The sequence below is a fragment of the Nerophis lumbriciformis genome, linkage group LG05, assembly GCF_033978685.3.
Source record: "Nerophis lumbriciformis linkage group LG05, RoL_Nlum_v2.1, whole genome shotgun sequence".
Classification (NCBI taxonomy): Eukaryota; Metazoa; Chordata; class Actinopteri; order Syngnathiformes; family Syngnathidae; genus Nerophis; species Nerophis lumbriciformis.
Genome location: NC_084552.2, coordinates 38,937,827 through 38,951,518, shown reverse-complemented (window position 1 = coordinate 38,951,518; position 13,692 = coordinate 38,937,827). Strand labels below are relative to the sequence as shown.

General features: G+C 43.2%; 1 protein-coding gene across 5 annotated transcripts in view; it reads left to right on the top strand.

Moving 5' to 3' along the window:
* The window catches only part of nlgn2a (neuroligin 2a), a 440,867-nt gene extending 429,377 nt beyond the window's left edge, over nucleotides 1-11,490 (top strand). For all 5 annotated transcript variants that reach the window (XM_072913207.1, XM_061960378.2, XM_061960372.2 and 2 more), the window contains 3 exons: nucleotides 3,901-4,054; nucleotides 7,439-7,805; nucleotides 8,070-11,490. In XM_072913207.1, the coding sequence (XP_072769308.1) occupies nucleotides 3,901-4,054; nucleotides 7,439-7,805; nucleotides 8,070-8,904 (1,356 nt within the window). In that variant the 3' untranslated portion in view covers nucleotides 8,905-11,490. The remainder of the gene's footprint in view (nucleotides 1-3,900; nucleotides 4,055-7,438; nucleotides 7,806-8,069) is intronic.
* Nucleotides 11,491-13,692: the final 2,202 nt, after the last annotated feature.

Here is a 13,692-nt window from a genome sequence, read left to right as displayed (position 1 = left end):
GATGGCAGTATTGTCCTGTTTAAGAGTGTCACAACATTGCTGTTTACTGCAGACGAACTGCTTTCCGGTAGACCAAAACGTGACTGCTGTTGTTGTGTGTTGTTACCGCGCTGGGAGGACGTTAATGAAACTGCCTAACAATAAACCCACATAAGGAACCAAGAACTCCCCCTCGATCATTCTACAGTTATAACGTCATTGGGCAGGCACACCGTTTATATTGTGGGAAAGAATTTCGGGAGATAATTTGTCCCGGGAGTTTTTCGGGAGAGGCGCTGAATTTCGGGAGTCTCCCGGAAAATCCTGGAGGGTTGGCAAGTATGCAGTAACGTGCAGTGAGCTTTGAGGTTGGGGAGGCACTGACCCACTAGTCAGATTGACAAACATGCAGTATGATGCTAAGTCACTAACTCACAAGTCAGATTTACAAACATGACAGTATAATGCAATGGCACCGGCTCAAAATCACAAAAACACACAGTATGATGCTAGAATAAAACATTTCAACACACTAAGCACACAATTAACACAGCAACTGCAGAGCAGACACTCGACAGTATATCTTACATGTATTTGTAAATTAAGTCCATCTTTATTTGTGGCATCGGTTGTCTCATCCACCTCCACTCTGACAAATCTGGCTGCATTGTTCTCCTTTTTAATGTCATTTCTGATCACATCACCTACTGCTTCTATCAAATCATGCTGTATTCTGTGTGATTTGCCAGTAAACAGTGGATGTTTTCAGGTGTTCATCTTTCTCTGCATAAGAGTGCAATAGTTCCACATAATTCCCACGATTGGAGGAGCTTGCACTCTCATTGTTACTACCAAATGCACGCTCCTGTTTCCCCAAAAAGCAAGTGGCGTTTATCAGGTCTTTTAATATTTCACGATTTTCCCTTACATTGGCATTGTGGATGCTGATATTTAGTCTCTGTTGTTCATTTAGAGCGAGATAAATACGTGATATTCCAAACATTTTTAAAGAAATCTGACCTTGAATGTGGGCAGATGAGCTTTCATGATTTTCGAGGCTTGTTGGCAAGTTTTTCAGATCAGTATATCCCATTTGGGTCCAAACACGGTCACTCGAGAATAAAAGGAAGGGAAAGCAATAAAGACATTTTTTGTAGCACAGCCACAAAGCCATTATTTTCCAGTATACAAATCCTTTTGAAATGAACGCGTTATTTTCTGTCCTCGGACCACACACGTTCGAATCAAATCTGGCAGCTCTGGCCTTGGTCTCCCAGTATTAATGACTTCTTTGTTACGGTACAGCGGGGGAAGAAGGAGACGGCACGAATGCAAGGATGTCGTTTAACTCTATTTATTATTATACAATAGTATGAAGTGTGAAACTAACCCAAAATGTGTATGTGTGCGACTATGTGCGGCGATTATCTGAGGAGTGTTACCAGGAGTGTTGAGCAAGGTGCGGACGTCCATGGAGGGCAAGGCAAGCTCGGAGATCCAGGGACAGGCAGGAGGTCAGGGGCAAGAGCGAGGCGTCAAAGTCCGTGTCGAGATCCAAAGAGGCAGCCAGGGAACCAGAGGGAATACTGGGAGACGAGACACACAGCTCGTGACCAGGAAATGGAGGAATGCTGCTGGATGGCGACAAGGGACACAAGACAAATGAACACGGAGGAGGAAAAACACAAAGAGAGAGAGTGTGTACATAGAGCTAGACGTGTCGGCTTACTGTACGGAACAGGTAGCAACGTTCAGCCCCGGAACGCAGGTTTGCTCTGGCTTAAGAAGCGCAGGGGACTCATCAGCGTCAGGTGTGTCGATTGCTGATTGATAGCGGCTGCAGCAGGAGATGAGCGCCCGTGGGCGTGTCCCGAAGCGCGCTCCACGGAGCACACTGAGGAATGCGCAGCGGCATGCACTTGCGCCATGACATTCTTGCTTTGATTGAAGTTCCAGTCTTGAAAAATTCCTTATTTTAGAAATCAAATCCGACATTATTAGGGCGGAAAAGCATCACAGTTTGCAGGAAGCGTAGCAGTTGTTGTCTTTTGTTTTCTTCTTCTACTTCTTAACGGTTAACCAATGTTGGCAGTTCATTAACTCATGAACTGCAAGTTCACAATATATCACCCCCTACTTTGAGGCAGATGTACTTGCTGCCTCATGGCCTGCCTTTTCCCCATGGAAACAAGTACGCGCCCCCTCGCACGCACACGCTCAATATACTGTGTGTAGCCGTGGAGGCACCACCTGTGTCTGCCTCACTTCTCGTCTGCCTTGTTATTTTGATCAGGAAACATGGAATTTCCGCGATGTTGACCATGAAAATAATCAAAATATACAGGAACCACACCAAAATCACATAGAAAGCAAAGATCAAAAGATAAATATTCAAACTTATTTTATTTTATAACTTTGTTTTTGAACATCTCATGGTTAAGCCTTTACCCCCCTGGTGGCAAGGTGAGGCACTGGCTCACTTTCCTCCCCTGACAGTACATCACTGGTGAGTGTGTGTATGCTGGCGAACATTCGTGTACTGAAGCGGCCCTGGGGTCTCATGCAACAAGAGTTGTGTGGATTTCCTACTAAAAATAGATGCATGTGCCCAGGACATTAAAAACTTATTTTCTAAGAATGTTGAGAGAGTAAAACTACTGAGGGTGGCTGAAACAATTACATTTGACGGGGTGCAGGCTGGACTCTGGAGGCTACGTTAGCTGTCATCTGGCCTCGCGACACCAGTTCATAAAAATAAAAAAAAAGTCGGTTACAGGTTCAAACACTGATGACATCTAATAATCAGACAAGAAGCAAGGAAATCATGCCGAGACAGAGTTCAATTTAGCTCGAGGAGACACGTGTTTTGGGCTGTATTCTAGTTACAGATCCAAACTACGTTCTAAAAGTCAAGCCCGTGCGCCTCCTCTATTTATTTGGAAGGGCCCTATTACATCACTGAAGTTGTCGCTGAGGGAAGGGGGTAATCTCGAAAACTCCAGTTAGACACAATATATGATTATAGAATAAATGAAAATTAGTTGACGCAGGCCATTTCGCCTTGTCTCTGCTCTGTCTGCGTCACGGTGTTCGGCCTTGGCAATCAGCAGGCCGAGTCTGGACACAACACTGAGTCTTTTGGACTGTCAGCTTGCACAGATACAAAAACACCACTTCAGCACAATTGACAATAATTTATAGCAACGGCCCTTAAGCATAAAGTTAGTGTGATAATATATACATAATTATTCTAACAGTCCGCAGTTCATTATAAAGCAATGGTGTGACTGTCTATGTGTGTTACACACATATCACTGTCAGACAATGCTCCAGTATGCACCCATCAGAGGCTGCATTGAATTTTATTATGACGCATTCAGGTTCTACTTAGTAATTAATAATTATTGACAGAGTAACTGAATAATGACCTCTGTCAGATGCTGACAATTAATCATTGTGAGCATCTTAAACAGATCAGGTCAGTCATGATGTGTTCAATGTAGGCTTGTAAAATGCGCTATTAGTGGGAAATTTGAATAGCCTAAATACAAAACAGTTACATGACAACTAACAATACATCATCTACATAATAATACTCTGACCTGTTAAGTGGTTAATTGTAAAAAAGAAAAGAAATCGGGTGTGTTACACCATGGACCGTCAAGAACACTAAAAAAGAAGAACATTGAAGGTGGCAAAGAATTGGGATGAGGGGCCTACACCGATACTCTTTCAGGTGGCCCAAATTCCTAGCAACAGCCCTGGTGACAAATACCCACTACCACTATGCATTTGACCGGAAGTCTGATACACGTTCTTCCTGACAGGACGCACGAAAAACATCAAATAACCTTCACCCGAGGTCGCCAAACCTTTGACCTATTGACCCCTGACTATATCCAATTCGCCTTCCGCCACTAGGGGGAGTTCCTGAACTATGACATGCTGATCGGTGTGAATCAAGGCGAGGGGCTGAAGTTTGTGGACGACAGCGAGGACAACGACGGCATCTCAGCAGCGGCGTTTGACTACACCATCTCCAACTTTGTAGACAACCTCTACGGCTACCCCGAAGGTGAGCGATAAACCACGAACTGAGAATGAATTATCAACAGGGGACATGCAGTTAGGGGAGGAAGCGCTCTAATAATGATTACAAAAGAAATATTAACATTTGTCCTTTAAACTGTGATATAAACATATTTTCTGTATGGTTCTAATACATTTTAACATTTTCTTACTTAAAAATCGCTGAAATCAAATACAGGGCAACAGTTTGTGATCAAGCTCAGCATTTTATTCTAAACTTTACTGACAAAAAGCAGTGCCAGCGTCAACGTGTCGGATAGAATCAGCAACAAGTCAAATGCATGAAATATATTCAAATGCTCTGTTGAATAAATAAATCTTTGTGCACATGGACAATTCATTTGATTAAAAGTCTAACTGGAATAAAAAATACTTCATGGAAACTTCATGGAAATGTTCTGACCCGATCACACACATTCGGATCAAAACTTAAAACCGATCGAGACGAGAGGTTTATGCGATAGCAATTTTGATTGTAGCGCATGAAAACACTTCTTCCAAAATTTGAGTCGAAATTTTCCTGACTGCGCATGTCTTTGACGTCAGCCATGAATTAAACAAGTTGAAAAACTTATACCGGTGTTACCATTTATTGGTCAATTGTACGGAATATGTGCTGTACTGTGCAATCTACTAATAAAAGTCTCAATCAATCAATCAATCAAAGCTTTACTTTTGTGTGTTTAAGGGGGGACTAAGTTTAATAGTATCGGAATGAAGCGATTGTCTTGTTACAGTCTCCCCCAATTTAACATGGACAGAAGTAGCATTATATACTGTTGAGTTTGTTGCTCTAAAACAGAGACTAGCAAAAATAAAAGGTATGGTCTGGAGTGTCATGTGTCGATGTAACAACAAAAAAAGGGATCCAGTTGTCTCAACGAGCTGTTTTATTCACAACATTACAGCTACGCCAAGTGAAGTGAAGTGAAGTGAATTATATTTATATAGCACTTTTCTCTAGTGACTCAAAGCGCTTTACATAGTGAAACCCAATATCTAAGTTACATTTAAACCAGTGTGGGTGGCACTGGGAGCAGGTGGGTAAAGTGTCTTGCCCAAGGACACAACGGCAGTAACTAGGATGGCGGATGCGGGGATCGAACCTGCAACCCTCAAGTTGCTGGCACAGCCGCTCTAAGTAATAACTGCTAGCCTCTGGCACGTACACAGAATGTCGTAACATGAAGACGAGCACAACCCACAATACAGTGACGTGCGGTGAGGTTCATGACTGGTGAGGCACTGACTTCATCACAGTCAGATTTACAAACATATGAACCCCGAAGAGTATCTTATTCACCATTTGATTGGCAGCAGTTAACGGGTTATGTTTAAAAGCTCATACCAGCATTCTTCCCTGCTTGGCACTCAGCATCAAGGGTTGGAATTGGGGGTTAAATCACCAAAAATTATTCCCGGGCGCGGCGCCGCTGCTGCCCACTGCTCCCCTCACCTCCCAGGGGGTGATCAAGGGGATGGGTCAAATGCAGAGGACAAATTTCACCACACCTAGTGTGTGTGTGACAATTATTGGTACTTTAACTTAACTTTAACTTTACACATACAAACTGTAGCACACAAAAAAATCACATTTAATTAAAAAAAACATTATTATGGTCTTACCTTTACTTATAAGTGCGGGAACAGTGGTGTTCGTGTTGGAGGAGTTGTGAATGAATGAAATATGAAATCCGTGCTGCAGTCTGCAGGTGTACCTAATGGTGTGTCCCTGCAGTCGTTCACGCTCCTCCGGCGCGAGCATTGTTGTTTTTGCACTTTTTGGCTTCTTGTTAAGTGACTTTTTTTCGGTGCATTCGGTCTTGCACGTGGAGGGTATGGGTGTGGGCTTTGGTTGGTGTGGCGCTCCCGTCGGGGGGTGCGTTCTGCGGCGGGGGTGCATTAACCGGCACCAGGAGGCGGGATTACGCGAGCCTCAGCCAGTGCGTCTTTGCAGCAGTTTTATGATTGCTCAGCACAAGAAATACGTTACACACATACAGTTGTTGACAAAATACACTGTACATTATATACCTCAGCTAACTAAACTATGGAAATGTATAGTATAATTCATATAGCAATACGGTCTCACTGCACAGCAGGCCAGCAGTTAGCCGAGTCCGCAATCCATGTTGAGGCACAACTGAGTGACGTGCCTCAACTGGCTGCTGATCACCGCACCGTCTCTTCTCAGTATTTGAACGACAAATGTGAAAATTCAGCGATTTTGAATAAAAATAATCTAAAACTGGTGAAGTTAAATGGAAAATAACTTTATAGTATAATCACTGAATACATATAACAATTTAATAGATTTTTTTTCTTTTTACATTTTTTTTCTTTCTATGATGGCCTCTAGTGACCGCACGTCACTGCCACAATATCACAACACGGAAGGCACAGAATAGCTCTGTTTAAAAAATAAAAAATAAAAAGTAGCGAACAGAATGGAAAATTGATAAACAAACAACATGACAACATCGGACTAGCAGAAAGGCATGTTTGCTTACAGCGGAAGTCACTGCTTCTTCCTCTACTTCTGTTCCTGGATGTGTTGCGCATTAAAAATAAAGGTTTGCAATTTAAGGTGTGATGCATGAAAATACACATCATAATCGGATCATTCTTTTCAGGGTCCATGTACACAGTCTAATCCAATTTATGGTCAGATTAAATACATTTTGCCTGTCTGTGTACACATGGCTAATTAATTGAAAGATGCCATTTTAGAGGATTATATAAATGTTTCCTAAGTGGCATTTCACACAAAGTTGATCATACTTTCACAACAAAGTAAGGATAGGCACATGTACTTCATACACAAATGAAAGGTAATCACAAATGTTTTAAATGTCATAAAAGCAAAAAAATGTGACAACTAAGTATTTGGAACATTCTCTTCTTTTTCTCATTATCCTCTTTATGAGCAACCTGTATTAACATTGACCAGAGCCGCGAATGTATTTAAAGTTTTAAAATACTCCAAAGCCGTCAGCAGCCATATACCTCACGTCACTGATTCCCAGCAGTTTAAGGCGTGGTAAAAGATGACAAGGAGATCAAAAGAATAAAAACACGCCAGTCATGGAGATTCTTTTTCACCATGGGGTGGGAGCTACGCTTTGGCCTTTGAGTCTCTGTGGGTGCTATAGATGCCTTACCACCCACTAGACTGTGGGTATTTCAAGCGGATCTGACGGCTGACTGCCAACGCTGCGGATAGCCGTCAAAATAAAAAACAGTTATCCTCCTTGTCACTCTTTGAAAGACCTTTTCTACATTCTGGTCTCACGGTCGCTCTAACTTTTTGATTTTCTTTGACCCCTCACTTTTCTGACCCCACACCCCTTTGCCGCACTTTGTCTTCCAGGCAAAGACATCCTGAGGGAGACCATTAAGTTTATGTACACGGACTGGGCAGACAGGGACAATGGCGACATGCGGCGAAAAACCTTGCTGGCGCTGTTTACGGACCACCAGTGGGTGGCGCCAGCCGTGGCCACGGCCAAGCTCCACGCCGAGTTCCAGTCGCCTGTTTACTTTTACACCTTCTACCACCACTGCCAGACCGAGACGCGGCCCGAGTGGGCTGACGCTGCCCATGGCGACGAGATACCCTATGTTTTTGGTGTGCCCATGATCGGCGCCACAGACTTGTTCCCGTGCAACTTCTCCAAGAACGATGTAATGCTGAGCGCTGTGGTGATGACATACTGGACCAACTTTGCCAAAACTGGGTAAGCATTGCAAATTTCAATACTGTGAATTTGACCTGATAGTGTGTACTTTTGAGGGTACCACCCCAGTGAGAAAGTTTAGAGTGACGTACTTCGGTGACGTTACTCAATGACGTTACTTGATTACATTACTCTGTGACGTACTTTGGTGATGTACAGGGCTTTGCTTTGGTAAAAGTCTTACTGACCAGGTATCCAGTCGTTAAGTAGTAGTCCACGGTAAAACCTTTAACTCCAGCAACTGACACTGTCTCCTTCTGCCAGGGATCCCAACTTGCCGGTGCCCCAGGACACCAAATTCATCCACACCAAGCCCAACCGCTTTGAAGAAGTCATCTGGACCAAGTTCAACTCCAAGGACAAGCAGTATCTTCACATTGGCTTGAAACCCCGCGTCAGAGACAACTACAGGGCTAACAAGGTGGCCTTCTGGCTGGAGTTAGTGCCCCATCTTCATAATCTGCATGACGAGCTGTTTCCGACCACTCCCCGCTCCCCACTGGGCCCGGGAAGCGGCCCCGGCACACCTAGAACCAGAACTACAGGCCCTCGCACCACTCACCGCCCCTACCCTACCTTCCCTTATGACCCGGAGCCTGATAGTTCCGAGCGTCCTCCTCGGGTTCTTTTTCCCGGTGACACCCGCGACTACTCCACGGAGCTGAGCGTGACGGTCGCCGTGGGAGCGTCCCTCCTCTTCCTCAACATCCTCGCCTTCGCCGCCCTCTACTACAAACGCGACAAGAGGCACGAGATGCGGCGCCACCGTCTCTCTCCTCAGCGGGGCGGCCCCGCCAATGACCTGGCCCACAGTCAGGAGGAGGAGATCATGTCTCTGCAGATGAAGCATTCCGAGCATGACGCTCACCACGACATGGAGCCCCTGCGGCCCCACGACATCCTGCGCCCATCGTGCCCCCCCGACTACACGCTGGCGCTACGCCGGGCCCCAGACGACGTGCCTCTGATGACACCCAACACAATTACCATGATCCCCAGTACCATAACCAGCATGCAGCCTCTCCATGCCTTCAACACTTTCCCTTCCACAGGTCACAACAATACCCTACCACACCCCCACTCCACCACCAGGGTATAGTATGGCCTGACCTGACACAGCAGCACCCAAGGAAGACTGGCCGTGCTAATCATCGAGAAGTCCCCTGGATGTGAGGTTTGACTGTCCAAGAACTACTCCACCTCCTCCGTCTTGTGCTGCCAAGCTGAGCAGCGCCCTCCAACGGTGGCATGCGGAGATGCAACTGAACTGCAATGCAGCAAGTTTGGGAGAAACTACTTTTTTCAAGGAGGGTTTTCAAACCAGAGCCCCTTACCATTTCTTGAATGGACCTCTCGCCTTTTTATTCTTTATTGATGTCTTGCTTCATTCCAGAGTGTGTCATTCTTATTTTTCCTACATCTGAATCCCGCTTTTGACATGTGGCCCTTATGTCCAGTACTCTATTGGACTAAAAGGCTTGGTAATCTTATATCTTCTACTTTCATTCTACCAGCATTCTTGGTGCCAAGGTCAGAGTTGCATTCTAGTGAAGAAGAAAAACAGCTACTGTATATTTACTGTCCACTAACAAACGTGACAAAAGTGCCAAACTGGCCCTTGATTGTGATTTCCTTTTCTTCCACCGCTTGTCTCTGTCTTTTTACCATGTCCTTAATTGTTGTTTCATATGTGCAAACAACTTTAGTTTTTGCTGAAATTATATAGAGAAATTATATATATAGTTATATACGTGTACAAACTAGAAAGTCTATCGTTTTGCGGTTGGGGGGGGGGGGTTTATGCATGAATTATTTTTCTTAGGAGGAACATGAGGGTGGAGGACAGTGTAGCCGCACGTTTCCCCCCAAAAACCAACAAAAGCGCTTCACCTGGTTCAGAAAAAAATCTTCATCTCCTTCATGTCTGGTGTTGATATTAAGACAGACACGCCTGTGTTGTGCTGATGCAACCAGTAGCAAGCCCATTCGTATGACTGGTGCTGCCTTTTCTTACCATCTGTGTGTGCCTGGTCCACACGTGGTCCCTGCACCGACCCAAAGAGTGTGTGTAATATCATAATGTGACCGGCATGATTCTCCCACTTGTTTTAATGCTTTCCTAATCGGGTCACTAACGGTTTGGGTGAGAAGACAGAAAGCACACACAGAGAGTCTGCGTACAAAGGGGAAGGTGGTGAAAGGTCTGCCCTTTTCTCGAGTCCCTAGTGCTGTTGTTGCTTGTGCGCTAGCCTGTTTGTTTCTTCTTTGTTGTATTCCCCTGCGTCTTTAGAGTGTTGCGATATGTGCACAACGTAAACACCAAGCAGTCTACTTGGATGAGCTTGAAAAATTCGACGGGCTGCAAAGAAAAAGAGACTTTGCAGAAAGCCTTATACTAATGGACGCACCGCTCTGACGTGGAAAAGGCACGGCCATCTTTGTATCTTATGGGTTTGTCGAGATGATACCTTTTGCAGCGCCGTTCTTTGGATGGCATGCTTTCGTAGCTCTGTGAGGTCAGAGGGAGTGAGGGGCCATGAGGTGACACTGCAGGACAGAGCAAACAACTGCAGCCTTTTGGGGCCCGGGCTGTTTTTATTCCTCGTCTATTTTATAAACTGCCACTGGAGGGCGCCATCGCGACAGATGTCTGCAAAGGGGAGACAACACAAGACACACAAAACCTGCAAGAGAATCAAAACTGTACATTTTTAAGAGTATCAAACAGATATAAATATTTGTAAATATTCAGTTTCTTGTTAGTTTTTTTCTTTTTTGTTGAGTGAATGAATGAAATGCAATTATAAAAGACAACAGGTGCAGTTTGCAAAGAAAGGGCCACTATATTGACATTATATTGTTCTCTTTGGGCCATGTGGACTTTTTGTAGCATCCCACACTGGAAAGTCACTCTAGCAAAAATGCTCTATGCTGGTTTTATTTAGAAAAAAAATACCACTTTGTATCAGTGCTTTGGTTGTTGCGCTCTTTTATTTCCTCCCAAGCTTTTACTTTGGAAGTTCACCTTTAGATTAAAGCATATATGCATCATTTTGGGAATATGTCAAGTAAAAGCCAGTTTTGCCTTTCTGCCAGTTAACCCACATAATGGGTGGGGGGTGGGTGTTAAGGGAACCTGGTTCATGTTGAGAACTTTCAAAGCGAGACAAGGCCCTTGATTAGAAGTTAGCTCACTTCCCATGTAGCCATGTTTACATGAAGCCACTTTATTGTGGGGTCCGTACATGAGGGCTTTAATACCATAAGATGCCTCACACACGCATTATTAAAGAGATCTTACAGTTATGTTACTGTCCGCACACTGTGTTATGTTAATGATGACGGGACTACTTTCATACTCATGAACAAAATCTAAGTCATCTATTGGAACTTGGTCAATGGTACCCGCTACCACTCAACAGCACACACATTTTTGTGTATTCACTCAACTTCCTGCTCGTATTCCGATGCAAAGTTGCACCTGTTGTCTATGTCAAAAAAAATGAATAAAAAACCCAAGATTTCTGTTGAGAAGAACATTGTTGCGTAATGGAATTTTGTGAGAAATGCTTATTTTAAAAAGTGTCGGGGGGAGTATAATTAATTGAGGTGATGTTTCTGTTTACTTTAGAGGTTATCTACTGTATGCTGTGATTCTGATCTGGGAAACATTAAATACGTTCATAGCTAGTGTGGGTGTCAGGTTTCTTTGTGAGTGAAGTATTATAATTAGTATTACAAATAAGGCAACATGGCTCGATAGGCACAAGCTTACCTGTCGGGGGCATAGCACCAAATCCTAGGATGCCCATACACAAGATCCGTTAAGGTTCTTCAGTCACAGCCTGAGCCTAAAAAACTATTTAATTATTTGGTTTAAAGATGCTCTTTAAAAACACAAGAAAAAACCTTAATTAGGTTTATGTCTTTTTAAAGACTGGATAGATAACCACTCCTAGATAACGTGGTTTTGTTTTAAAATATATATATATATATATATATATATATATATATATATATATATATATATATATATATATATATATATATATATATATATATATATATATGAATTCAACATAAAGTGGCCAGAAAATGATTTTAAATAATGATATAACCTGTCATCATTCACTTAAATATGAATATAAATATGTCAAGTTTCACATTTCGCTTTACTTTGCAGAGTACAGATTCACATGTAATTATCATCAGTCAACACGGGATAACAATTATACATTATCATCATTATGTAGTTTCATATTAGTGCATTTTCTTTACAGGGTCCTATTATGCAAAACCAACTTTCTTACCAATTGGTACCTGTTTGTGTATTTGGGATCTGTATAGTCATAAAACATTTTTAATCAAACAATGGAGGCATAGCGGTTATATTTATAAAACATTTTTGCCTCCCGTCAGACTTCCTCCAAACGAGATGTTTGGAATTTTCCCAATTTGTGACATTTCTCTAATTGGTGACGTCAGCGGATATCTCCATATATGGTAAAGTTCTACCCAAAAAGCTTTGCGCGAGTCCGCCATTGTAGTCAGTAAGTTACTTCTTTGTTTCTCTATCTTATTGTTGTGGGGCAGACTGGCTCGTACATGCACATGCATCCTCCATTGTTGTCATTACTAATACAAAGTAGCATATAGTCCAAACTTATGCGACTTGTCCAGAGTGTCCCCACCGTCCGCCCGACTGCAGCTGAGATAGGCTGCAGCACCCCCGCGACCCCGAAAGGGACAAGCAGTGGAAAATGGATTGGATATATCTGTCAGTAGACTCCATACGGAAGCGATAAAAACTATGTGGCCTGGCAGTGAGAAGACCAGTCAAAGTGGAAGCACGTAAAATAGGTCGCCCACAAAACGGTGCATCCTGAAGAGACGGTCAGAAAGCGTCTTAAAAAAGGTCTGTAAAACAATCTATGCACAATTTTGACCAAAGAACCACCAGTGCTTGTTATGTAGACCACAAGGAAGTGATTGAAATGTAGAATAAATATAATATGACCCCTTTAAGCCTACCCCTGTCTTTAAAACAGTGACGCCTCTATTTCTAATTTTAATCAAGGGGCTTTGAACGCACTAAAAGTGAAACTTCTATATGACTTTCTCCCATGCAGCCACCAATAAATTGTATTTTTACTTTTTCTATAGACATATAGACAATGGCCACCTTGTTTGAGTGGAGCTCTGCTTTGTATGTAAAGTAACAAGTAACATTGGGGCGGCATGGCGTAGTGGATAGAGCGGCCGTGCCAGAAACCTGGGGGTTGCAGGTTCGCTCCCCGCCTCTTACCATCCAAACCGCTACCGTTGTGTCCTTGGACACTTCACCCTAGCCCCCGGTGCCGCTCACTGGTGAATAAATGATGAATGATGAATGATGGGTGGTGTTCGGAGGGGCCGTAGGAGCAAACTGGCAGCCACGCTTCCGTCAGTCTACCCCAGGGAAGCTGTGGCTATGAAAGTAGCTTACCACCACTAGGTGTGAATGAATGATAGGCTCTCACTTCTCTGTGAAGCGCTCGGAGTGTCTAGAAAAGCGCTGTATAAATCTAATCAATTATAAAATATTGCCAGTCATGCATAAATAAAACAAATAACTCACTGTCACACCCCGCCTCGGGTGAATGTAATGTAACTTTGCAAATCAGACTTTCAAACCAAGGCACGCAGTTGGTAACAGTTTACATTTATTTACAACCCAAAGTGTCAAAAGGTGAACAACAAGAGGAAACAAAGCACCCCAAATCTGCAACAGTAATAAATAGAGGCAGTCTAGTATATTATATATAGTAAATGTATATTCTAAATCAATTTCAAGGTTGCATGCGTTAAATAGGCCTAAAAAATTCATCAAAATAATCATATTAAAAAT